This window comes from Anopheles maculipalpis, chromosome 3RL, assembly GCF_943734695.1.
Source record: "Anopheles maculipalpis chromosome 3RL, idAnoMacuDA_375_x, whole genome shotgun sequence".
NCBI classification, from domain to species: domain Eukaryota; kingdom Metazoa; phylum Arthropoda; class Insecta; order Diptera; family Culicidae; genus Anopheles; species Anopheles maculipalpis.
In genome coordinates this window covers 1231921-1256774 of record NC_064872.1, presented here as the reverse complement: position 1 = coordinate 1256774, position 24854 = coordinate 1231921, and the positions used below count along the sequence as shown (strand labels likewise).

The 24854-nt window shown below is 44.0% G+C and overlaps 5 protein-coding genes across 5 annotated transcripts in view; 4 read left to right on the top strand and 1 right to left on the bottom strand.

Moving 5' to 3' along the window:
- Positions 1-12791, bottom strand: part of LOC126565760 (laminin subunit alpha-1) — a 71260-nt gene extending 58469 nt beyond the window's left edge. Inside the window, exon 1 of the mRNA XM_050222967.1 lies at positions 12463-12791. Coding sequence (XP_050078924.1) covers positions 12463-12784 — 322 coding nt within the window. The 5' untranslated portion in view covers positions 12785-12791. The remainder of the gene's footprint in view (positions 1-12462) is intronic.
- A 5285-nt stretch (positions 12792-18076) lies between these two features.
- On the top strand, positions 18077-18933 carry LOC126565461 (uncharacterized). Its single transcript, XM_050222643.1, has 4 exons — positions 18077-18193; positions 18303-18605; positions 18673-18783; positions 18859-18933. Exons 1-4 carry the CDS (start codon positions 18089-18091, stop codon positions 18898-18900), a joined length of 561 nt encoding a protein of 186 aa, XP_050078600.1. The 5' UTR covers positions 18077-18088; the 3' UTR covers positions 18901-18933.
- Positions 18934-19781: 848 nt separating this feature from the next.
- LOC126565561 (uncharacterized) lies at positions 19782-20477 on the top strand. Its single transcript, XM_050222752.1, has 4 exons — positions 19782-19853; positions 19926-20198; positions 20267-20377; positions 20436-20477. The coding sequence occupies exons 1-4, from the start codon at positions 19782-19784 to the stop codon at positions 20475-20477; spliced, it is 498 nt and encodes a 165-aa protein (XP_050078709.1).
- A 594-nt stretch (positions 20478-21071) lies between these two features.
- On the top strand, positions 21072-21773 carry LOC126565476 (uncharacterized). Its single transcript, XM_050222657.1, has 3 exons — positions 21072-21146; positions 21224-21637; positions 21705-21773. Exons 1-3 carry the CDS (start codon positions 21072-21074, stop codon positions 21759-21761), a joined length of 546 nt encoding a protein of 181 aa, XP_050078614.1. The 3' UTR covers positions 21762-21773.
- Positions 21774-24091: 2318 nt separating this feature from the next.
- On the top strand, positions 24092-24553 carry LOC126565644 (uncharacterized). Its single transcript, XM_050222841.1, has one exon. The coding sequence runs from the start codon at positions 24092-24094 to the stop codon at positions 24455-24457; it is 366 nt and encodes a 121-aa protein (XP_050078798.1). The 3' UTR covers positions 24458-24553.
- The last annotated feature ends 301 nt before the right edge of the window (positions 24554-24854 follow it).

Sequence of the window (24854 nt, the reverse complement as noted above, 5' to 3'; positions counted from 1 at the left end):
CCCCTCTACCAACAATGGCACGAATTTCGGCGAAGCCACTTGTTGCACCGCCAGATAAAATATTCATCCTCGGGGCCGAACCGCCACAAAAGCAACAAAACCGCTCGTCGAAAGCATGGCGTTTATATTTCTCCCCAGCACGAGCTCCCGAAAAGAACAACTGCATGGCGTGACTCTACACCCGGTGGCGGGAAAATCGTCTCCGTCTTACAGTTTTATCAATTAGGCAATATTTCATAATTAAAGACACGAAGATGCCCCAATCCGACCCCGTCTGGAGGGGTCCCTTTGGTACAGAGCCCTCGAGAAACAGAGGCGGATGGCGCGACATGCAGCATTATGAAAATTTAATATTGATTTAGTGTTAGACGATCGCGGATCGTGCACGGATCGGTCGTCGGTAACTGCTGCAGCAACCACCGTTAGGCACCCAGCAAAAGCTTTGGTGCGGCAGAGAAAGACGTCTTCATTGGTGAGGTGCGGAAGAGTTTGTGTCTACCTTTACCTGCCCCCTTACTTGCTCACCCTCCAGCATCAAGAGTTTACTAGCAAACGAATACATCAGCTGCAAGAAGCGCTTCTTGCGCTTCAGCTTTTGCGGCTTCCATGAATAAATGTACATATGCACAAACGCGCCAGCGGCAAAATTAATGACTTTCGGCAGGCTTCAGCTCCTAGCCGGGCGCTTTGTTTCCTATGATTTCTCCAAACGTCCCCGGGGATCCCGATCTGGAAGCCAAATAGGATAAAAGATGGGCGATTGAGATATCCAGATACTACAAAGCCCTCGCGAGCAAAGACAGAGAGAGGGAAAGAGCAGCAAGCGCCAACATAAATGGGTCTTGTTTTACGAAATGATTTATTGATACTGTTTGTTTCCCGCTAAATGCCTTACTCTAGCCACACAATACCGACAAAGCGAAAGCCCTTTCGGACGGTGGGTGAATAATGCTTACCAAAGGGCGATGTATTCCGATGCGCTGAAGCACGTTGGAGAAGCTTCGTACGTGCCGTGCATTGTCATTTATTCAATTAACACGTTTTTACGAGCATCATGAGGCAGATTTTCTCCCCTAGCTGTAATGGATCTGACGTTGACTAAACAGGTGTACTTAGCTAATAATGCAACGGTGGTTTGAAGTGATTACATCAATACATTCATCAACCGGCAGGAGACTCTAACTGCAGAGAATCGTATTACTCTTCTTTGGCTCTGCAAGTTCGTGAGCCTTTGCCTTTTTTGCCTCCAGAAATTTGGAAAGACTCCAGAAAATACGAACACTAATAATTATTCTCATGTTCGAAATAATATTTGGAAAGTCAAGTTGAAGGTTTCCTCATCAATTATCCTTTACTAAATTACCAAATTAAAAGAGAGTTTCCGACCTACGTGTTTACTTTTCTCATCTTGTTTCTCACTGCCCACTGCGACTTCCGAAGAAACTCTAACCGTTCGAAGGCGGTAAGGCACAGACTCTAAAATGCAACATTTAAACATCGTCCAAATTGAAGGCACGAGGTGCATCAATTCGCTTGCTGGCAAGAAGTAATGCCAGCACAGCAGGCTGCAGTCATTAAGCACCGGCAATATCCATGCACATAAATATTCAAATTCTCTTCCTCTAGCTCTTGCCCTCTCTCAGTTCATTCCCACCCGTCGATCAGTTTATGATCGTATTTTACGCCAAATTAACTTATAAAATCAAGACTCTACCAGCACACGTAGGTGATTGGTGATTGGTGTGGGGTTTTTTCTTTCCGAAGGAAATATTGTAAAGACACCAATGGCCAACGAACGATCGGTGCTTAAGGAGAGAAAACTAACGTTTTACTTTCATTCCCTAGGTGACTACCACAGGCAATGTTGAGGAGATTCCACAGCACACCAGACGCACCAGAACCGATTGTTCTCAGCCACAGCCCAAAACATCGATCAACGTTACAGCTCATCCTGCTCCGTTCCCTTGCAACACGCTCGACAGTCGACTGGCGTGAAAAATTACTCCAAAAACTACAACGAAGCCACGAACCACGACTTCATAAATTTTACCTCCAAACAACGCATACCCGATGTATGCGAGAAATTCTTTTGGCAGGTTTTGTACTGTTCAGGCACAGACAGGAAAGTGTTTTTCATGATCGTGTTTTGTGCATTTTTGTTTTCCTGCACGTAAATCATAACATTTTCGATCGTTCAAATACGATCAGATATTACTACCAACAGACCTCTCTCTCACTCGCAAGGCAAACTTTTTCCACCGGAGCTCATGTAGTTGTTGGCCATTTATGAGGCAAATTATCTCGACTTGCAACACGCACTAACACACATACACACATTTTTTCCACACCGTTCCACCGTACCATCGTGGTCTAGAATACGATCCTTCTTTTGAAGCTTGGATACGTTCGTCGTTCGGTGAAGGAAACAACACGCAGTGCATCCTTCTGTAGGCAAAGGAAGATAGAATTAAGCACGTTGGTAGATGGGAGTGAGAAAAAGGTTCATTTAAACCACCAACTAAACACTGTTTGTAAACACTGCTCCGCAAAGCAAATACATGACGAATGAGGCTATGGAGTTGAGCCAAACCAAGAGTCTCGAGTGCCGTGTCGTTAGAGTAAATGCATCTTCGGTAAGATATGTCCGTTGTGTGCGGGTTTTCGTTATTAATAAGCGAACAGCATTGAACAGCAATCTGGCAAACGCCTCTAACACCGTTCCAGATGCTGTTCTGCTGCGTTCAGAATCGTGCAGAAATTTTAATTGAAGTTTCATGTTTACTATTGCTTTTACTACATTGAGCTGGCTGTTGCTGGCTGGCTGTGTGCTAATGGGTAATTTGTAAACACAACGTTCAATAAAAGAAAGCATTTGTTGGAAGATATTAAAAGGCCATTATGTTGACATGATATGCTACATGCGCTCTAAGACAACAATACATTGCATCTTCTTGATCATATTGAAGACATCTCGTTCTGCTCTATTTCGTGTCTCCATTCCGGGAGGAAGCGATTTACTTTACAATTAGACTCTTGAAAACTTCAGGCGTGAATGAGACGGACTATGAGACGGACTGCTGTCCGTTAGAAAGACTGCTCTAGAATGTGCATGCAAATAGCTTGACCTCTACACACTACATGCTACAAAGAAACCTACGAGACCGAGGAACCGACCGAATTAATGATCTACTTGTGGACGAGATTGAAGCAGGACAACAACTAGGAGAAAAAAGATAAATCTTTCCTCTTACGCGCCTTGGTGACTAATGTCGTGTGCGTCTCGCGTAAACCGCTTCATTCAAACAAAAACAGACTTTACACACTACGCGCGAATCGCCCTTCTTTTGCCTCCCACATCCCACCCCTATTCCCCTCCCAACCCAGCAGTGATTCGGAAACTCGTTTGCAGTGTGTCGTCGAGAGCGTGTGTCAAACCGTGCGTCGTCGGTGACGCTATTTTTGGTGTAAAAAGACATTTCGCCGAGGGGTTGCCCGGTCGGGTGGTGCAGGTCGCAAAAGAAGCAATTAATGTACCGATGCAGAAAATAATGCTCAAACTCAAGGGGGAGTTGCAGCGTAAGTAGGCGCGTCAGCCGTTTGCGGGGCATGCGCGAACGACACAGTTGACAGTGAAATGTTAATGAACTTTAATAACCCACGGAAGTTGCGGAGAGTGATCGTGTTATTTTGGAGAAATTTTAGTAAAATGTTTTACCAATTGTATTATATTAAATATGGGTTTATACCCAGACCTAAACATGACAAAATTTTAACGATTATAAAACGTTTGAAACTAATCGGTTTCACTCTGCAACCGCTCAAAAAAAGCGGAGTAATATATTCAACCAGACACAAATTTCCGCCCGCCAACGACAACCAGACATGACGCGCGATGATGCTCTTACTCAATCCGTCTGGGCGAATGATACGTCACTTCCGGCGTCCTGACTAACACTCACGCACGAACAAAAACCGGGTGACAGATGACAGAACGCGTGCCAGTACGAGAGGTGAGATAAACCCATTCCAGGGTGGTCTTCCGCCTGCGGAAGGGCAAGTTTTCGTGCGTCGGAAAATGAGGATAAATCCGGACGAAAAACGGTTCAAAATTTACTACGAAACGATCTTAGGCGCACGAGCGTAACGCAGCACCAGACAGACAGACCAACGGAGACGAGTGACATAAACAAGCGCTTACTGCCGACTGTCGATAGAAACATTATGAACTTGAACTGGGATCGACACCCTGCAGCAACAGCAGCACTTGACACTGGAAGTCTTCTCGTCGTAGCTTGTTTTGCTGGTGCTGAATGACGCATTCACACTACCCGCCGACGAAGAAGTGTTATCGATAATACGGCTTAATTACAACGGCTCCTTACACGGCGACCGAGGCCCAGACAGTAGTGATGCTGCTGCATACATTCCTCGGTTGCCTGAACGCATCCACTTTTAGTGCAAGACTCATATCAATTAAGTGTAGTGCTTGACAAATGTATTGCTTGTTGCAGATTATCGACCACGAGACACGGTACAAAGTGCACTCCGGTTTGCCGATCGGTCGGCATGATTAATTGGATGCGCCTAGTATGCTGCAAACAAGCAATTTTCTGAGGACAAAGAGAGTATGTGTGAGGGTAATTCTAGCATATAAGCGCTAAGAAACTCCCGCTTCAGGCTCGTTTGTGCAAGGCTCAAATGGTGCAAATTGTGTGTCGCTGTAAGTAAGCTGTAAAGTCTACTGGACACGATGGGAAAGTCTAAGGCGTGAAACTAATTACAAGCACCAAGTGGCGACTTGTTTAGAAAGTGTTACATTACTCACTTCAATCATCATGGTGTTTCTGAGCGTTTTGTGCATTAAGAGTTCTGTGACTTATGAACCCAAGGGTTTTGTTTAGTCTGTAAGTCAAAAATTTTGATATATTGGAGAGAATTTCAAGACTGCTTAGAATGTTTAAAAGCTAAAGTTAAAGGCAACAAGATAACTCCGTTTCATACTATAAAATTCTGATCTCCAGTTAAACGTCTCACGAGTGTCCTAACTTTTTACTGAGTACAAGCTGATTTGCTGATAGATTTTTACCATTTTAACTCACTTTATTTTCTCCCCGTCAAGGTTATGTCTCTCAAAAGACCCAAATCTACACAACACATCTTTTCTTACTGTTGATGAACCCAAATAGTCGTTGAAGGACTGTCCCAAGGGCTTTAACATGGTCTGCCCTAATGTTTTCTTCCTCTTTCTGTCTTCTTTTCATTCCCCAAAAAAAACAATCGATCGAACTGTGATCGCGTGAGCCACTGCAAACCAAACGAAACCTGCAACCGACACAGGCCATGCCGAAAAAAGGGAAAATCAAATCCACACACCACATAACCGCGAAAGGCATTACATTCATCGGCAAGGCGCCATCTAAATTACGGTGCGGTCCCTTTGTGCACGCACACACACACACACACACACACACACACACACACACACATCCAATGCTGTTCCAACCCCACTTCGGGAAGTTGTTGTTCCCATTCTGTGTACACACAAAACTGCATCGAAGACGGATACCGTATGTGGGCAAACTGCAGCACCACGACGTTCGATCGATGCTTGATGATCGTGCAGGGAGAATATCGCGGCTAGAGGTACTCCCTGCAGGCGAAATTACTTCGCATCATTTGCATGCACTGAGAGAGTTCAGATTTCCGTGCCGAGGTCTATCGGTGTGACCGGTATTTGCTTGTCTCACTGCCTTTTTTTTCGGGGTGCCCAAGGAAGATTATCAACATCCCCAGGGCCAAGCGCGCGTGCAGCACGAGAAGCAACGAGTGTTGTAATGTAGCGCCTTATTTGGCAGAATAGGTGTTCTTGTGTGTTTTTTCCACGCCCTTTTACGTTGGAGCAGGAGGTGGGGATGGCAAAAAAGGGGCCCAAAACGGGCAACATTACATCAATGATAATTGGAGTCTTAACACACCTGGGGGACGATTTTAAGCCACCCGAGTTGATGGGGCGTGATTGGAGATTTTTCTTTATCATATTTATATTTAATAAACAAGGTTTCAGAAAGTATGATAGGGAAAAGTTAAGCATAACTCTTCATTAGACCAAAATATTACCCAAAAATCTTTAAGAATAAAAGGACTAATCCGCAAAAAAATGTCAAAAACATTAACGAGAAGTTATTCGTTACACTATTGACCCTTTTGACAATATTGACCCGATCTTCATATCATAATCTCTCAGCACGCTTCCATGTTTCCGTTAGTCCATACAGTATATCCATGCAACATTCAACTTCCTGCATGCTCTTTCGAACTTGATACTTGCTCTTCACCACACGATGATGCCAAGTACAACGATAAACCCTCATCGCTACATCACCACACCACGTTCACTGGGTGCGTTGATTTGTTTATGTGGCCATCACTCTTCACCGTGAGGAAAGTATGGAAAAACACAGCAGCAGCAGCAGCAGCAGCATCAGAGAACAGCAGATCAATCCACTGTATGCGCAACATGGATGCACAACGTTCTGGTTTTGTTGCCGTTTTGTCGGTATCGTTGAACGATCTTCACCGTCGTTTTGGAAGGCGTGCGCTTTCCGATGCACTTTACACAGGGGATCTCCAGGAGGGCGACCGGTTTCCCGGACAGCAAAGAGATATCTTTCCCGGTAAATCTTTTTTCCCCGGCTCAAGATGCTAGAAGGAAACTAGACGCACGGTGCGATCAAGATCGTCTATCGGATGCATATTAGAATGCACCGCATGCAGACGGAAGATTACAGTTGACGTGATCTACCGGTAATTGCATACTCCGGTGCATCAGTCTGCCACTCACCGTGACTCGTGACTTTCATGGTGATTGGGAAAATTTCCCCGAACAAACGGAGGAATTATCACATTCACGGGACTCGATTCCACAGAAAGGGTTCCAAACATCATAATTTGCCTTTCATCGGGAACGTCAGTCTGCAGCATCCAATAAGGTGTAAAGTAGACGTGTCTCTATCGTTTCGAAGAATAATCTAACTTTTCATTTTTGAAGCCTCATTCGGCATGTACTACATGCCATTTATTTGCTCATTGACAATGCCACGAGCGGCTCATTTGTAGGCTCATAATGGGGTACGTGCATTCCGCCCGTGCATGACCATGTGCCTGCCAATGTGCAAGAATAATTCATCGGTTTGGTGGAGAGTTAGAAAAGATCTCAGCCATTTTTACGAGATCTGCTCAACGAGCTTTCACGCCCTCTCGATGCAAAACCGTAGCCTTTTTCTGCATGGGATTGGGCCGCCGTATGCCTGCGTGCGCATGATGCATGCCCTCTTGCGATGAACCCATGAATTATTCATCTCGTCCGACGCACTAGGCTAGCCCAACGAGCTGCCAACAAGCCGACTCGGCGCGGCTACTCGCGGTGAAGTACTCACTTAAAATGGCATTAGCCGAGTGGCGCCTGCAGACCACCGTCGGGGAAGCGACGACTACTCAAAAGCTTCTTCACGAAACTTGCATCGCTCGTGGACAGCTGTTCGTTGGAAAGCAAAGAAAAAACAACCACGAAGACGGCGTACTTCCACAAAAAAAACCTAAGGCAAAGTATGGGAGGGAGATTGTCCTAAAGGGTATGATTATCGCTACTGGCTCTTGTGCAGCATCTTCTCCAATCACACAGCCAAACCGCTAAGTATCAACGTGACTAAGTAAAGACGAAGAGAAAAAGAGAGAAAGGGAGAGAAAGAGAGAGAGGAACTACGGGGCGAAGGGGCAGTGATTATGGAGATGGGAAAGATTCATTCCGTGATTTGCACCTTATGCAAAAGTGCAACCCATCGATCAGCGGCGAATCCTAGCGATCGGAAGCCGAGATTGAAGTTGGCGAACAGCCGTACAAAACAAGCCGTACATAAAGGGGAATTATGTTGGGAAGGCAATGTTCCAAGGCGTCGACACACAGACCGAGGGCCGACGATGGGGACGACGGTTAAGCAAATTGCACAAGCAACAGTACGGTGGTGGTTTACGACTCCTCTTTTTTATTCATTCAACACATCAGCCACAACATCTGGTTGGAACGGTTGATGCTGCGGAAACATTACATTACAGACAAACTAGCAAATCCTGATGAAAAAAGCTGATGTTTTCTAGAGACTCCTACTGCAGAGGGTTTGAGAAATTCAAGAAAAAATGCATACTTCAATCTGGTTCATAAACTTTCCCATCATTAGGCTTTATTCCTTGCACCCAGGACCTAAATAAAAATAGCTTTTTCAGCGAATGTCTTTAAAACAAAAATGCAAAGAATTTCCGGAACTCAGCATCAATTGCTGTATATTACTCGTTGTCTCACGCCTCAATCCACGATACACATAAAAATAACTAAACTTCAATACAATTTGTTTTCTTTCGATCGTTAAAGGCGATGATCTCGGGTGAACATAATACCAGCCGCGATCACGCTTTATCGAGCTCATCATTCAAATCTGCAGCCCATAAAACCACAAAGCTGGGAGCACAAATTTACCTTCCCAAGCCAAAAAGATCGTTACTGTCTGCGGGAAGAAAATTTACGACCTCCACCCGACCCGGGCAGGTTCTCATCGGTAGCATCATTGTTTCTTACTACCACGCTACTGCCACGAATAAATGCGACAAACGTTCAACAACATACGCTGACATTGATCCTTGCCCGGCTGGTCCCAAAAATCGGTTTCAAAACATACAATGACGAATGAATAATGCCGAATGGACGAGTTTTGGCAATCGGAAAACCCTCAAGCAAAACAAAACCGAAGGCAATTAGGCCTCTACAGGCTCCCAAAAATGCGTGCCGACCAAGAGCTGTCGAACTTGAAAGATGAAAAATATGGACCGCCAAAAAAAAAAATGGGAAGCTTCTCAAAACCGACACAAACAGTCAAAAAGACATTGTAGTATTTGTCGTATACTCCGATCAAAACAGAACATTCCTTTGCGGTTTCAAGATTTTCATTTTCTCTCACACCCCATTTGGTTCGGTCCCATAAACTCACCGAACGGATCGGTTTTCCCATTAGGAAGCTTATCTGAAATGTGACGCAAAGTGTTTAAAAGTGATCGCTTCCAGAAACCGTTCAAACGAACCATTATTGTCATCGAATGTTCATAAAACGATCGACTACACCCACCACCACACACCGATCGAGACTGCCGGTGAAGAAGTGTCGATCCGACAATGTATTCGAATCCGATTAGCTAAACGGGTGGATCACCTCTTGTATCAGCCCGCTCGGATACGTTAATGACACCGCAGATGATCACACCCCGAGGGAAAAACTCTCCCAAACATCGGAACGGATCAAACGCACCGATCATCGTAATGCATGGAAGATTGATCGGAAAACTTGCTCAGCCGAAAGATTCCTATTTCTAGTTTGGAGTAACGGAAATAATGACCATTTTATTATAATTCTGTCCACCGCTGGTCCATTATTTATCTAAATCGTATTCAAAGCTAGCCTGCATCCGTTTTGTGCAAGGTGCAGTCGGTTGGCGTTGGTCCTCACAGAAGGGTTACTTGGATGAATTCTTGAAGGAAGAAAATCATCTAGAGACAAACTGCTTAGTAATTTATACAAAAAAAAAAAATATTTATAGCTAATGCACTAGCTTACATCGCTAAAATATTGTTTCTTATTTTCATTTCTCGAGTATGCAAACAAACTCGCCGCAATCCATCACGCAACAACGTGCGGTAGCCCTTGTCCTGATAATGAATTCATAATACGCTTCAGGCCCCTCAAGGGTGTGCACCCATTTCAACGAGACCACCCAGAAGCTTATACGAACACGAACGCTCGCACACGATCACTTGACTGCCCGGTTTTGGTGATTGGATTTCGATAAGTTCACTTAACTTCCACGGCGTTTCTTAGGGACCTTAAATTACGGCGGAGCAAGTGGCGCTTTCACGCAATACAAGCTGCGAGGTTAAGCGTCCAGCAAGACATCAGGAAATTAATTAGCCCACCGAATCTCACGGTATACCGCGCTCAAGCTGATGTTCCATCATGGTTCAGTCTTATGTCCACTGCTTCCTCAAAACCCTCGGTCAACGTCAAGACCCTCGATCAAGAGAGCCGTGCAAAGCTTTAGCAAATTTTCAGTTTACAAAAGCGCACATTTAATAATCAATTACGCTGTGCACCTCCGTATTGGGCCTGGCTGCGCCTCCCTACGGCCGGTCGTAAATCATTCAATGTTGATTTTTAATCATACACACCCGAACTCACTGGACTGTGAGCTGATGGAAGACGCTCAGTGCAAGATGTTGTGTGAAGTTGCTTTCCTCATTTTTTGGAGAAAAGGAAAAGCAATTGCTTTCTTGGAGAATCAATTTCAATCAATGAAGCGTTGCAAAATAGCGCTTTTTAATTAATACAAGCTACTGTTCCATCAATGTAAATGAGGTGGACTGTATCAGCATAAACAATTGCACAAATAACGTCACGAAACTATTCAAAATTACTGTCAATTATTGTGTGTGGCTTCTGCGGGAAGAACGATTCGCGTGTTACAAATCATCCCTTGCAAACCACACAGAAGTGATGTTCCGTAGAATCGGCTCTTGATTATCAATTAACAACCAATTTTTCATTAAAAATAACACATCAACATTCACCCCGGTCCTGGACGATATAGCCGATGGATGCAGGAGCGTAATTAAATATTGATCCTTGGCAGAGGCCCCGGCCAAATACCCCGTTTGATGCCATATAATTACTGGATATTTGTTACAAAATATGATGCGCAGTCGTGCATCTAACACAACAGAGCGCTCCATCACCGATTGTGGATCTGTGGTCGGCTTTATGAGGCAGATAAATAAAAGCCACTTTTCATCTCTTCCCTAAGCATGCCACCTTTTCCACACTTTTACCAATTAGAATCACAGGATAACAACAGCGCAGACCACTCGGAAGGAGTGAGAGAGAGAGAGAAAGAAAGAAAACAGAAAGCCCTGAGAAGATTCTTGACCGCCTGTGGGTAGCATTATTTATTCCCTGTAAACTGTTCCTGGTGAGCGTTTCTACGCTCATACCTGTTTTTTACGTCCTCCCGTCTAGTTCTCTCAGGGCCTAAGGGACACTCTTCTGGTTAGAAGTGATCATCACCGATCTTCTGGTAGAGGGGGAAAATGTTGAAACGTAAAGAAGCCGCCAAATCTATCAGTTCAGCTGCGTATGATAGGAGTGTCCCGTGATCATCTCCAGAACTCTGTCTGACCACGATACAATCTTGGACACTTTATGCTTTGTGCTGTTAGATTTCGGAACAGTCGGTCTGCAAAAAGGGACTGCTCCTAACGGCTTGCGTCGTTTTCTCGCCGTAGCATAGCGAGAGACCAATTTACCTGCCACGGAAGGGAAAAAAGGGACTTCCTCCCTGAAAGCTTACAATTGGTTAGGAATGAACAACCATCTTTCCTGCATGATGATAAAAACAAAAGGGCCTATATCTCGGCTTGGGACAGCTGTCTGGCGCTCAGGAAGCGTTCGGGTCGGCTTTCGTACTGTCCTTGATAAAAAACAAAAACCAAAACGTAAGCTCTCGTCAGCCGCCTCTATACCACTCAGCCCAGGGTACCACCATGCGGGTGGTAGATTTATGTGTTCCTTTATCACACCTACCTATCCGGAGCTTCGGAGTCCCGGAATGGCAGCAGGAAAACCAGCAGCAATCGCAGCGAACTACCGGCCACCAGATGCTCACCAGATAGATTCATTCGGTATGTGTCCTTCGTACCGTCGTGCTAAGCGTTTCAAAACGGCGCAGGAAGCGCTTCTCAATTCCAGGAAAACGCACTCACTCGGTCCCATACAATAACGCACTCAACAATGCGCACCGGAATGTAAGCAATTAAAAAGCCGATTGTTGGCATTTCGGGACCCGGTGTCCGCGCTCCACACGCGCCCCGAGAGACGTCTATTCACATTCTCAACAAGCATGTGTTCTTGAGCACGTGAACGAGGGACGAATCTTGTTGGGAAGAACCAGATACAAAAAAATGCGTTTTAAACGTGCTTTGTTCCTAACGCCAGCGCTATTCCGGGTACAATAGTCAGGCAAGGTTTGCTTTAATAAAACGAGAATTCGAGGAGTTGTAGTTCTTTTTCCACATTATTTTTTAACTCATTTTACTGTTGTGGATTTGTTCTTCACGGTCAGTAAATGATTGGCCAGAAGTGAACTGAAATAAACACAACATCCACAGTCAATGCCCAACGATGTTAAACTAGCGCCCATTATTCATAACACCGTAGGATATTGTAACTTCATTAGCACGTACAACCCTATAATTAACAGTCACAAATTAAAATCTCACGACTCTCTGGGCACACCAAACCAAAGCGTTCCTTGCTAGTAGCTCTCTCCGCTTCAGAATTCTTATTCTAATTAAAAATCGAATACGCGTACCTTGCCGCCCGGAGTGCCGGGTCCGATGCTGTCGCCATATTTGTTTCGTTCGCCGTGGTCGATTCCGTATCAGTACCGGAAGGGCACCCATGTCAAGACCCTCGCCTGTACTGTGACTCGATCCACCGATCGAACTCTCGTCGTACTCGTGCTGGTCTGCATCACGGCTTTCCCGTCGCAGCATCTCCTCCACCGACATATCGTCATGATCGCGACGGATCCCGGCCACGGCACCAACGATTAGTACCAACAGCAACGTCACCAATGCACACCACCACAACACGAGATCGCATCGTCGTGCGGAACACATTTTAAATCTCATTCTCACTTTTTTTTTCTATTTTCTATCGCTTGCACACACATACACACACAATCACACACGATTTCCTTTTCTCTTGGATTCGCTTCCGCTTTTTGTGTTGTGTGAAACTGATCACAATATTCGCACCAAATCGCACGCTAATCACTGCAACACTGCGGGCAACGCACTTGCTTCTTGCATTCTTGGCACACTTCTTTGCTTCCTTCACTTTGCTTACTTATCACCAAAAGCACTTGCACCACGCGACTCGACCGACTATCGTCGTCTAGGCAGCAGCACACTCACTTGTCACTAATGGTGGGCGAAATCATCTAAAAAAGGAAACAAAACAAAATGAAAGCAAATGTTAATTACGTACTAAACATTAGATCTCTTCTAATACCTCAAAAACAGACTCTGCACCCAAAAACGTGCTCCCGGCATAGTTTTATTCCGATCGATAAACAGTTGATGACACGTGAAAATCAGCACCATTACGCTACTGGTGCTGATTTTTATATATACCCGAGTCATAAAAATTTGATCAATCTCTACCGTTCTTTTTCCTCTCTTTCATTCCTGCTCTTGTGATCGAGGCACCAGGCTCATCGCCAGCACGCACGCGTTTCTTTTTCGACTATTCCGAACCGGTAACGAACGACCTCGGAGCGATGTTCGAGCTTGTTTTTCTAGAGATCGAATGTCAAAAATCAGCTGCCCGGCTACCCCCGGTGGGGCACCTGCAGAATGTGTCTAGAAGTACAAAAAAAAATCTCAAACCGGTTCTCGGAGACCGGCAGAATGCCGTCCCGTGTTATCGCTATCGTTGGTCGCTTCCGATGCTGTTGAAAAAAGGTTTATTGGCCTGTGTGCCGAAAATACCCCTATTATTCAATTCGAGTCGATATTTTGATCAGCCAGGGTGGTACAAATGTGATCCACTAATCTATCAGCCTGCCGGGCCGGGTTGTATCCGGAGACGGAGTCGGAATAAGAGATTCGTTGCTATTTGCTACAAAACAAACCAGTCTCTGATAACTCCGGGCGTCAGACAGTGTGCGATGGGGTGATCTACTCTTAATGTATTCCATGCGAACATTTAAATCTCCGCTTGAACTAGTCATCGAACAACCACTTTAATTCAATACGTGAAAAAACGTTCGAATGAGCGTTAGATATTCGATGAATAATGAAGGAATACGTATGCAGATATGGATTCTATTCGAACTATAAAATGTATGAGAATTAGAAATGAACTATAAGATTGTAGGATTCTCGCATTTGACGAGAAAATTTCTATCGATTTAACATCCCAACTAACTTCATCACTCACAAACCGATCTGCGAGAAAGTTCTCCAGTTTATTCATTTTCCCAAAAACTCTACAAAATGACGTTTACAGTATCGCCTGGGGAAAAAGGTGTGATTTTAGGGCGGGAAAAACAACACCTACGATGCATTGTTTTTATTGCTGTCAATAAACGCGAAAGGTCACATCGGTAAACATTTGGCCATTGGGTTTCGGGATGTGCTGTGCGTTGTCAAAATACGTCCATATCAACGTTCCTCTGGGTCGGGGTAGAGGCATCCTTAAACTTTCGTCTCATTTGTCTTCCGCTTTGTCTCACACACAAATGACCAAACATTCCATACATTACATACACACAGGCACAGAGGCGCACACGAAAGGTCAAAGAAAAGCAAGAGTAAATATCCGAGATGCTGTTAAGGATGATACCCGACAGGCAAATGGAATGTTTCTCATTCAGCAAACGAGCAAATAATGTGCTCGATTATGCCACGAAACAAGTGGTTAATAAAACCACGGCCCAAGCCCTTTCATTTCGTATGATTTTAGGACGCAAAAAGCATCCACTTACTGACCTGATCAGCACCGACCGCGTATTCTACCAATTCAGGAACCGTCGTCTGCAGTACCACCGTCATCATCATCATCAGCATCATCGCCGACACCGTCATCGACAGTGGTGTGCCGAGGAACTGCTTTCTGCACTAACAGTGCTGGCTGCGTCCACGAGGAAGGCGCGATGAAAAATGGCATTGCATTGATAAGGGCGTCTATAATTACTTTCTTTCGCCAGACGTTCGTATGCTGCACTGAGGCACCGGCTTGTTTTGCGAAAAAAATGTTTCCTTAGCCCTTTCTGTCCAGGGCCGTGTCAATTAGTGCGAGGCTTTTTCGTTCTATACGCCAAAAATTCTTTTCGCTCTCCCTTTTCCTCTCCCTCTTGCTCTCGTTCGCTCTGCACGTTTAACAACTTTATTCACTGAAAAACACTCCCTGCCAACCCACACACGTACTGACCTTTGCAACAACGCCGCCACGATGCACAACAATTACCTCGTGATGCGTGATCACATTTTTCTCCGCCTTTTGCCACTTCAGAAAGTGTACCTATTGATCGCACCAACGGACCAACGGTGGTAGTAGTGGTTGATCGATAATTTCTCACGCACTTCGATCACTTCGACAGGTGCCTCCACCCACCATCACACACCGAGCGCTCTCAGTGGCTCATTTTCGCAACCGTATCTTATCGGCAAATATCGTGAAGCCAAATCACCAACACCAACACACACCACTGTTGAGCGCGTTGAGTTTCCTTCTCGATTTTCCGGCACACGGCGTACGGCTTCGGCGGCACCGGTGACAGAACGTCCGACCGCCGTTTGCCAGAATTCGCGGATTCGGTTTGGTGCACTCGCGGATTTGGCTATTTTAAGCTCCAGTCGAAGGAACGCACACCGGTCGGCCGATTGCCGGCTCAGGACGCAATGGCAAGATCATCACAGCGACCGCGTGCAGCGGTGAATGGTTTCATGTGGATTTGTTTTGTGCATTAAGGGAGTTACACTACACTAACACACGCACTTGCTCTCTTTTGTTTCCATCCATTAGTACTGTACTGACAAAACATGTCAACTTTCACACTGGCTTCACCAGATTACTTGTTTCGAACTTGACGCGAACCGAAAGACCGATCACAACCAACCGCACGGATCAACATCCCGAAGTGTACTGATCGTACGCGAAGCCGGGAACATCGGTTAACAGTTGATGCTCTCAGCATCCGGCAATGATTCTCTCTCACGAAACCAATCCTCTCGCGTTTGGAGTTGAAATGTTTCGCTGAGCATGATTACATGATAGGGATGTTCTACAGAAATGTAGTATTTTGGTTATAATGTTGAAGAATCTAAAGCCTTAAATGGATTATTCTAGAGTTAATCAACGTATTGAATCAATCTATAGCTTTTATTCTGAATACTTCACCTCTTTTTGCTCCATAGAGCAGATAAAAGCAACGCAGCGGCAGCTTTTTTGACTCTCCTCATGCCAACTACCACGTGGCTGATCTTCAAACTTGTTTTTGGAGTCTTTCGGCTGAAAAAGATAATTTAAACAATTTGTTCTAAGAATAATTTACTAAGAAATATTACAACTATATCACAGATTATTCAAAGAGTATTTGAAGGCACTTAAAATGTTCTGTTCTTTAGTTAAAAATGTACAACGTCACCCAACCATGTCTTCCGTTTCGAACGTGAAATAATTCATCTCTTCAGCTTGAAATATTTCAAACACAAGCTGTTGCATACAAACTGCATATGCAAATGCCGGAAGTAGAGTGTGAACTAAATTTATGCAAAGTGTGGTCGTTAATAAATGTGTCTTTCAACACTAAATTTGTAGTGAGTCTTTTGAACTACGGTTTTAATAAAACGGATATATAATTCATGTATCGAGGTAGAAAAATCCTTCGCCAATTAATTCCATTCGTGAATCATTTGAAATGCGCTTCAAATCATATGCATAAATATAACCCCTTTCAGCAATTAATCGCCAAATAGTACGTTGTTTTCTATTCATTGATAATGAATTTAAATAATATGACACTTATGAGACCATTTCTCAATCACAGATTCTCAAACGCTTCATTACCCTAACTGGGGGGAAACACCCGAGGATACATAGTACACTTTAACGAGCCTATCATACACATCCCTGGATCATGACCTTCCCGGTATTGCAATAAAACCAGTCCAAACACACCCTAGGGCGATTATACATGAAGCTCATTCCCGGTGCAACTTTGCTGACCTTTCCCCGAATGGGCACTAATCTCTTCACCATTAGCTAGAACCTTAGCGCCTGCCAACCCGATTGCTTCAGGTGAGATGGTTCTGGTATTGATCACGTGTATGGATGCGATTAATAACCGGACAGGTAGCGATCGATCGCTGGTCGAACATCCCATCAATGTTCAGGAGTTATTCTCATGTCGTCGATCGTCACTGGTAGTATTATAATGAGTGGAATATTTACTTTACGGCGGTTCATCGTGCACGTCAGGTACGTGATAGTGTCGCACCCGTCCCCCGTAGACGCTGTCGACTGAGTTGGGAGTGGAGTTGCATTGCAACTATCCAACATATTCAACGATTCCCGGTAAGCATCTCAGGAAATTGTGCTTATCAACTTTTTACTATTCCTGTCGCCTGTGACGAGTGACGTACGATGCGGAAATTAAAATGCTTCCCGGGAAAATAGTCTAGAAATCCAAAGCTTGAGGAAACTTTCATCAAACCGTGAGAAGCGAGGATTTTTCAAGTAGGGTTTTTCACAATTCTTGCAACCTCCCAAACACAATCATCAAAGACTCACCTTCAAATCCTCGATCAAGAACAATGCCTCCATGGGGGATTAGACTTTACGCTCGCTACGGACCTGGGCGCACACGGTGGTAAATAATTCAACTTTAATTGATCAACCACATCTATCTTGATTTGCGCACTGTTTGTTGCAGCACCATCACCAACCTGTAGTTCTAACACGCATTCTAATCTGCCACAGGTAGATGGGCATTAGTCAGACGTGGTCTTCCCCGTACATCAGAACGCCACTCCGAGGGGGGTGTATGTGTATTCGTGCACTGTGTACTACTGCTACTACTCACACGTCAGCAAGCCACACAAACTCCCACTGACGAAAGAACGCTCGATCGTGGGGATGGATCCGCAGTTCGATTTTCGGTCATAAATAAACAACGCCGTCCGTACGAAGAGTGATTCCACTCGACACGCTTGCGACCGACACGGGATTCGAGCGATATCTTCCCACTGGCAAGTGTCTGGATGTCACGCAAACCGCTGCTCTGTACAGTATCAGGTGCTAGTGAGTGATTTTTCATCTCGATAACAGGTGGCATATGTTTTCCGGTCCAGTTGATCGCTGCTCCCACGTGTAATCGATTATTGTGTGCCGACGAACCCGATCAAAAAATCTCGTGCAATACTTCCAAAATGGGCTCCAGGGCGAGTCGTGCGGGATTGTCACAGCAATCGGCTGTGGCGAGATTTGCAATCATTCTTTGCTGTACTGGGCTGTTGGGAGTTGTTATGGCTTGTGTAGGTATTTGCTCGTTTCCATAGTGACTGTGATCGCGCAACAACTTGCTACTAGTAATGACTCCTGCTTCGATTTGTAATAACCGTCCACGTTTGTACATTCCAACAGAACGGTGGCTACAAGATACGGGTGAAAAAGATAGAGAACTGCGCCGGTTCGGATGCCGTCATAACTGCCGATGAAAACTTTACCGTAGTGTTGACGAAAAATTGCGAAATCAAATCGCGTGGCTGTGTGCGGTTTAAGGACTTTAAGACGGGCAACGCAAAGTACACCATTTCCAAGGACGGTGTGCAGGTGCTGCAAGGATCGGCCGACATCTGTGACCAGGCCTCCCGTCCAAGGCGTACGGAAAACATTGCGGAGGTGTTGCGCAGTTTGGGTGTACCCGAGAAGTGTCCTATCAGTGCGGTAAAGGAATCACGAGACGAACTTTTCTTTATTCTGAGCTCTCATACTAATATTCTTCTCGTTTCAGGGTCAAATATGCACCGAGCCTAGCCAGGCGGTGAATATCAATCGCTTCAAGCAATATCTTCCTCTGGCACGGGGCGCCATCGCTGTGGACGTTTCAGTCCAGCATGATTCGGTAATCATCCTACGAATTCTATAGAGATGATCGACATTGAATTAGCATTTGCTCCTTCTTTATTATGAATTGCAGGGTAAAAGTTGCTTCAAAATTCGTTTCGACATAACCAAATAGGACGACAGCAATTGGACCCATTAGCCCAATAGAAATATACCAACGATCAATCGTGATTATTGTTTTGTTTGAAGAATAAAAATATGTTTTACAATTTGTGTACGACGCAAACAAGTCTCTTTTGCGCTGGAATATGTGCAAAGTATCATATAACTTCAAAAGATCATTTCGATTACAACTAGGTGAAGTAAAAGGTTCATGATACAATTATTTTAAAGCTGTTACGGTGTTAAACCATCATCATACAGTTTTTCTTTGGCGTGTCAACCGTGGAAGATTATTGGTCAGCTATGTTTGTTATCTATGCCTTGGTTTATGCGTAGCTCTGGACCATCAGTCTGGCGTAAGGAAGAACGTTCCCGAAGCAATTTGATTCCCATTCCGGATCCCATGACATAGTCCTAGAAACAAGGAACTCTAATCTAGCCGGATGTCGAGCCACTAGATCATAGGATCACCCCGAAAACGTGAACACAAACTATAGAATGGATCACAGGAAGACTCCACTAAAAGATTGGAAAGAAATTAGCCGGAAGTCCCCGAGGAATATAGGACCCCACTAAAAGTTGATTACAAAATCACACTTTACTGATCAACACTTCAATACAAACTACTATTGTTTATCAATGCAAAATTGCTTTTGATATGTTAGAATCTAGCGCATAGGAAATACGCTTTAACACTATCAAACCGTAAAATTAAATTATAGATTCGAACTGAAATCCAGAGCGACGGAATAGTAATTATTGGTTTGGTCACTCCATAGAAAGCTAATCAAGCTTTCATTTCCTGTGGCATTTAAGTATATAACTCTATAACTTAGGCCTGTTTGCTCACCAAAGTTAGGAGTGCTGTTCATCCAAACAAACGTACCAGGAAATATGGTGTCCACAAATTTATATCTATGCGCTCTGTTCATCATAAGCACAGTTGCACATGGCTCTCTAGCTTGTGTATGTATCTATTGGAAACAAATCCTCTTGACTTGTGGATTGTCTTTAGAAATGTATTCCTTTGGTGTACAGAATTCCATTAAGGTGAACAGCATTGAGAACTGTGCCGGTCCGGATGGAATTATTACGCTGACGGATGATGCTGCCCTAACCATGCAGGATGATTGTTCCCTCATGATGCAAGGATGCGTGAAGGTGAAAGACTTCAACACAGCATCCGGCACCATCCGTGTGTCGAAGAATGGGAATGAATTGTTCAAGAAACCGATTGACCTCTGCAAAACGGGATCTAAGATACCATTCATTGGAGATTTCTTTCCCGGTGGCGTATGTCCTCAGAGTGAGGTAAGGATTAGCGTGAATCTTTGAGCTGTACAAAGCTGTTCAGCTTGCACAAAATTAATCCATTTCAGAATGAGCTCTGCGCCGACCCGAACAAAAAGATTTCTATGAACCGTTTCAAGAAGATGATGGGCATTATGAAAGGGTCCGTGGCGGTTGAAGTAAATCTCGATCATGATACGGTTTGTATTCTCGACAACTTAAGGAAGAATATGTCATTAACTGCTCCTACCATTTCAGGGTAAAAGCTGTATCAAAATTGAAATGGATGTTTCGAAATAAAATCACATAAATCTAGTAAATATTTAAACACCTTTAACTCGATTGGAGTTTGGAATGAATAGAAGATTAATGAAGCAATTAAAGAGAGATCATGTAAATTTAATGCCGCATTGATTGAAATAGCACGCTTTTTGTTTGCAAAACCTGAACTCTTCCTGTATTGAGTAATTATAGGAGTAATTATTTGTTCGGTGATGTTCCGAAGAATAATATATAGATTTGAATTCTATAAAGCTAGAAATATATCGGCAGGAGATTCTATTTATCGAACAATCTGTACAAGCTGTGTAAATTTGCATCCGAATAAAATATGATACTGTAAATCAGCAAAACAATATCATCATCAATGACGGTATGTACTGATTTAATTTCATAACAATTTTTTGTTTTGCTCAGCAGCACCAGACCTAATATCATTATATGACTGTCTCGCTAGCGTAGTACAGTATCTCCCGATAAGCATTGCACTTAATTACACCGGAAATGTAGTTGCATTCGAACGCGTTGCACGCGGAATTTCAAATATAAACCAGTGCATAAAGCAGCTCGTTAATTTAGTTGTGAAGTTTTGCGCCACTACTAATCAGCACCGCGATGAACTCGTGCCGAAGTATATTTGTCTTTTTGGCGATTCTTTTTCTGTGTCACGCCAGAAGAGCCAGAGCTTGTGTAAGGAGGAAACCAAAAAATAAGCCAACTTCTTCTTCATCAAGCTAAACACCCTTTCTACTTCTTTTGTTAAACAGAACGGTGGATATGAGTTGATCGTACACAGCATCGACAACTGTGGCGGCGAGGGACAGGTCGTGACGATCGATCCCAAGTCAACCGTCTCACTGACGGAGGATTGTAAGGTGAAGTCGAGAGCAACGGCACGCACGACCGGCTTCAAAAAGGCTCAGATGGATGTAACCATCACCAAGAACGGACTGCCAGTAGTAAAGGAATCGGTAGACATTTGTGCGAATCTGGAGGATGCGGCCAGCAATAAGGATGCGGCCGAAATCATCACCATGTTTGGCGTGCCGGATCATTGCCCGGTGGCGGCGAGTGAAGTGCGCACCGATGAAAGTCAAACGTACAGCTTAGAGAAGTATAAGCATCACCTGCTGGTAGCGCAAGGACGATCGATCATCGACGTAATGATTAAGCATGATAAGGTAAGGTGGTTTCAGTTGAATTGGTAAAAGAATTAGATAGACTCAATATTCAACACCTTTTTTACAGGGCGAAAGCTGCTTCAAGATTGACTTGGAGGTAACTGCTCCAAATCTTATAGGTTAGAGGTTAAAATACTGATTGTTTGTCGCAATGTTTTTGTGGATCTTTACCTCAATTAAAGAAAAGAATAAAGTACTGCAAAACTGAACTTCTTAATGTGTCATTAAAAGAGACCGACTTTACTCTTCAAAACGATTATTTCTACACTAGCGAGAGTGAGAATCAAGCTCTCGGTGAGAAGAAAAGCTCATCGATCACACCCTCCACACATCTCACTATAGTGACCACTTCTTCTACATACATACAGGGTGAGTGCCGTATTTGTAAAATTTAGTATGTCTCTGGTTTGCTCCGTCGTACCACTTAACACTCCGGATACCGGTGACCTTCGAGACGGAAAAAGACGAAAAAAGCGCTGCGTTGACGAATTGTGAATGAGTCAACGCTTCATTCATAAGACGCCGCTAACCTCGTTGTAGTTAAAAGGAAATGACCCACCGCAGCCCGAAATGTGACCGAAGCCATGGTCAAGATCAATAGCAGAGCAGCGGATTTTAATTTGCCTGCTGTGATGACAAAACTGTATTGATTTTACCAACTCCAAATGCTAACGATTTCACATGGTTGTGTGTTTAAATAGTTTGACATCTTTTTTTTTTTGTTTTTCGAAATAATGGTTAAACTTTATAGCTATTATCGAGTGCGACGATTAGCTCGCTTCGAACTCCTAAACACACTTTAATAGAACAAACTCACTCTACCGAAACCACGAATAACAAACTAATTTGGTGGAACAATTAAATTCCAACATGAAAATCGCCCAGCAACGGCTTCAACCCTACCATAACGGACAAGTCTTTTTGTGGTGACGGTACACCCCAAACGCATCATGCTTCCCGGTGTAGTTCTGCTGTGTGCGCTTTGTCTACTGCTACCGATCAGCGGAAACGCAGTACCCACGCCACCGGTACCATCGCTACAGGGCAGATCGTTGGTCCCAACATCATCCCGTTCCAAGGACGCTTCCGAGTTGATCCACAATGTCCTTCAACGGCCCAAGCGAAATCTGGATATTGGTGGTATACTGAAGACGATCGGAATTGGGGTGGATGTTGGTGGACCTCAGTTGAGCTTCAACAAGCCGAACGTGACGCTTGATACACCGATCGGAACGATCGGAAGTGTTGGAGGAAATTGTCGCAGTCGGCGGGATGATGGCAGTGGACGCAGAGGAGAAGCCGAATCGCTTGAGACGAGCGACGAACGGAAGGGAGGCATTGCGATAAACTTATCGATCTGAGATACCTGGAGGACCGTGTGCAACTGAGCCTATGCATTGGTGTGTTTGTGTGCATGTGTTGGTGTGAGTTTTATGCTTTATGCGCTATTGTTCTACAGCAAAGCCGGTTTGTAGATGTAAAAAATAAAATCGCACCGTTTTTTGGTTTTTATTGCAACAATTGGTAAAACTCAATCAGACCATGTTCCTGATTCGTCAGATATAAATTATTCTTGTCAAAATTGTACAATTTTTAAGTTTCGTGTTATATTCATTTGTAGTAAATGACATAAATTAATTTATTATCGTTGTTCCTTTTTATCTTTTGCATTTCTTCTTATGTTATTTTATAACTTTCTTATCTTCTTCATCCAAGAATAAAATTAAAATGAAGAATGAATTTATCGTTTTCCTTTCTTCAGAAGAACTCATGTTTTTAAATATTAAAGTGGAATCTTCATAAAACCAGCAACAACAAAAGAGAACCTTCCCAAACCTTTAAAGAACCTTACAAATTGAAAATTAGATAGAAAAACATACGTTTGAACCATGAACCTTGTAACAAAAGTAAATAAAACACACCCTAACAAGACGAGCGCACAACAATCATAAGACATACCAACCCACAATTCCCTAGTAGCCCGTAGTCCCTTCGAAAGGGCTCTCCGGTCGCATTCTCTTGCACCATGCACCAATGAGGGTGTATTTTTTCGGGCTAGTAAATTTGTAACTCCAAAACTAGTTCCAGATGAATCAATGGAGACCTCTTTTTGTTAGTGTGTATGGGTACGGTCTTTCCCACCATTAAGGTCGTCGTTGGCCCTGGTAGTCGGTGTCTTTCCCTACCCGGGTAGCTCTAGCGGCGAGACCTTGCAGACAGCGAATTGTTTCGCGAGACTATGTTTCCGCCGAGACGGTGGACAGAAACCCACCCCCTGTTACCCCTTCTTTCTTCAACAAAAAAGCCAAAATTTCCTCCAGCAGCTCGGAAACATATAAAAAGATCTTGTAACCGAACGAGTCACGTTATCCAGTGATCATCTCGTGACGAAGAAACAGGTGTGATTAAAGACTTACCTGTGTGGACAACTAGTGAACGTACTTACCTCCCAGAATGAAGGTCCAGATTGGGTTGTGTGTTGTGTTGTTGGCAGTGTTTTGCTGCTGTGTGTCGGCGGAAGAAACAAGCCCAGATCGTAGCAAGCGACACGATTATCCAGGCTTTGGAGGTGGATACGGAGGATACGGAGGTTATGGTTATCCAGGCTTTGGTTTTGGACACGGTGGACATGGGCACGGATATCCGGGATACGGTGGTGGCTACGGACTGTACGGAGGCAGCCTTGGACATGGCGGACATGGATTCGGTCATGGTCACGGTGGTTACGGTGGTTACGGCGGACATGGTTATGGAGGTTATGGTGGATACGGACACGGCCATGGTCACGGTTATCCTGGTTTCGGAGGATTCTTCGGCTAAAAGGAGTGCAAGTGAACAGACAAGAATATCGAACTGTTGGACAGATTTCAAACGGACAGTACGATCTGAAACATCAGTTAAAGCCAAATATACCAAAATCTGTTGTGTTGTTTGTTAAAATTGTTCAATACCCAACAGAAAACGGACAGGAAAGTGATTTTAAAGTGAAAATAAATAGTTTCAAATTTAAAAAAAAACAATACTCACGGTACTCTTATTATCGTCATCTGCAACACTCGATGATTCATCGTGAGGTCCCATATTATGCGAATAAAAACCCGTTCCTGTAACATTAAAATTGCCTTTCTTATTTACCTGCTGACCTTGAACAAAAGTTGACCATGTTGGAGATTATTTATACACCAATTTTCGTGTTGTAACATGTAGAGAATTCAAA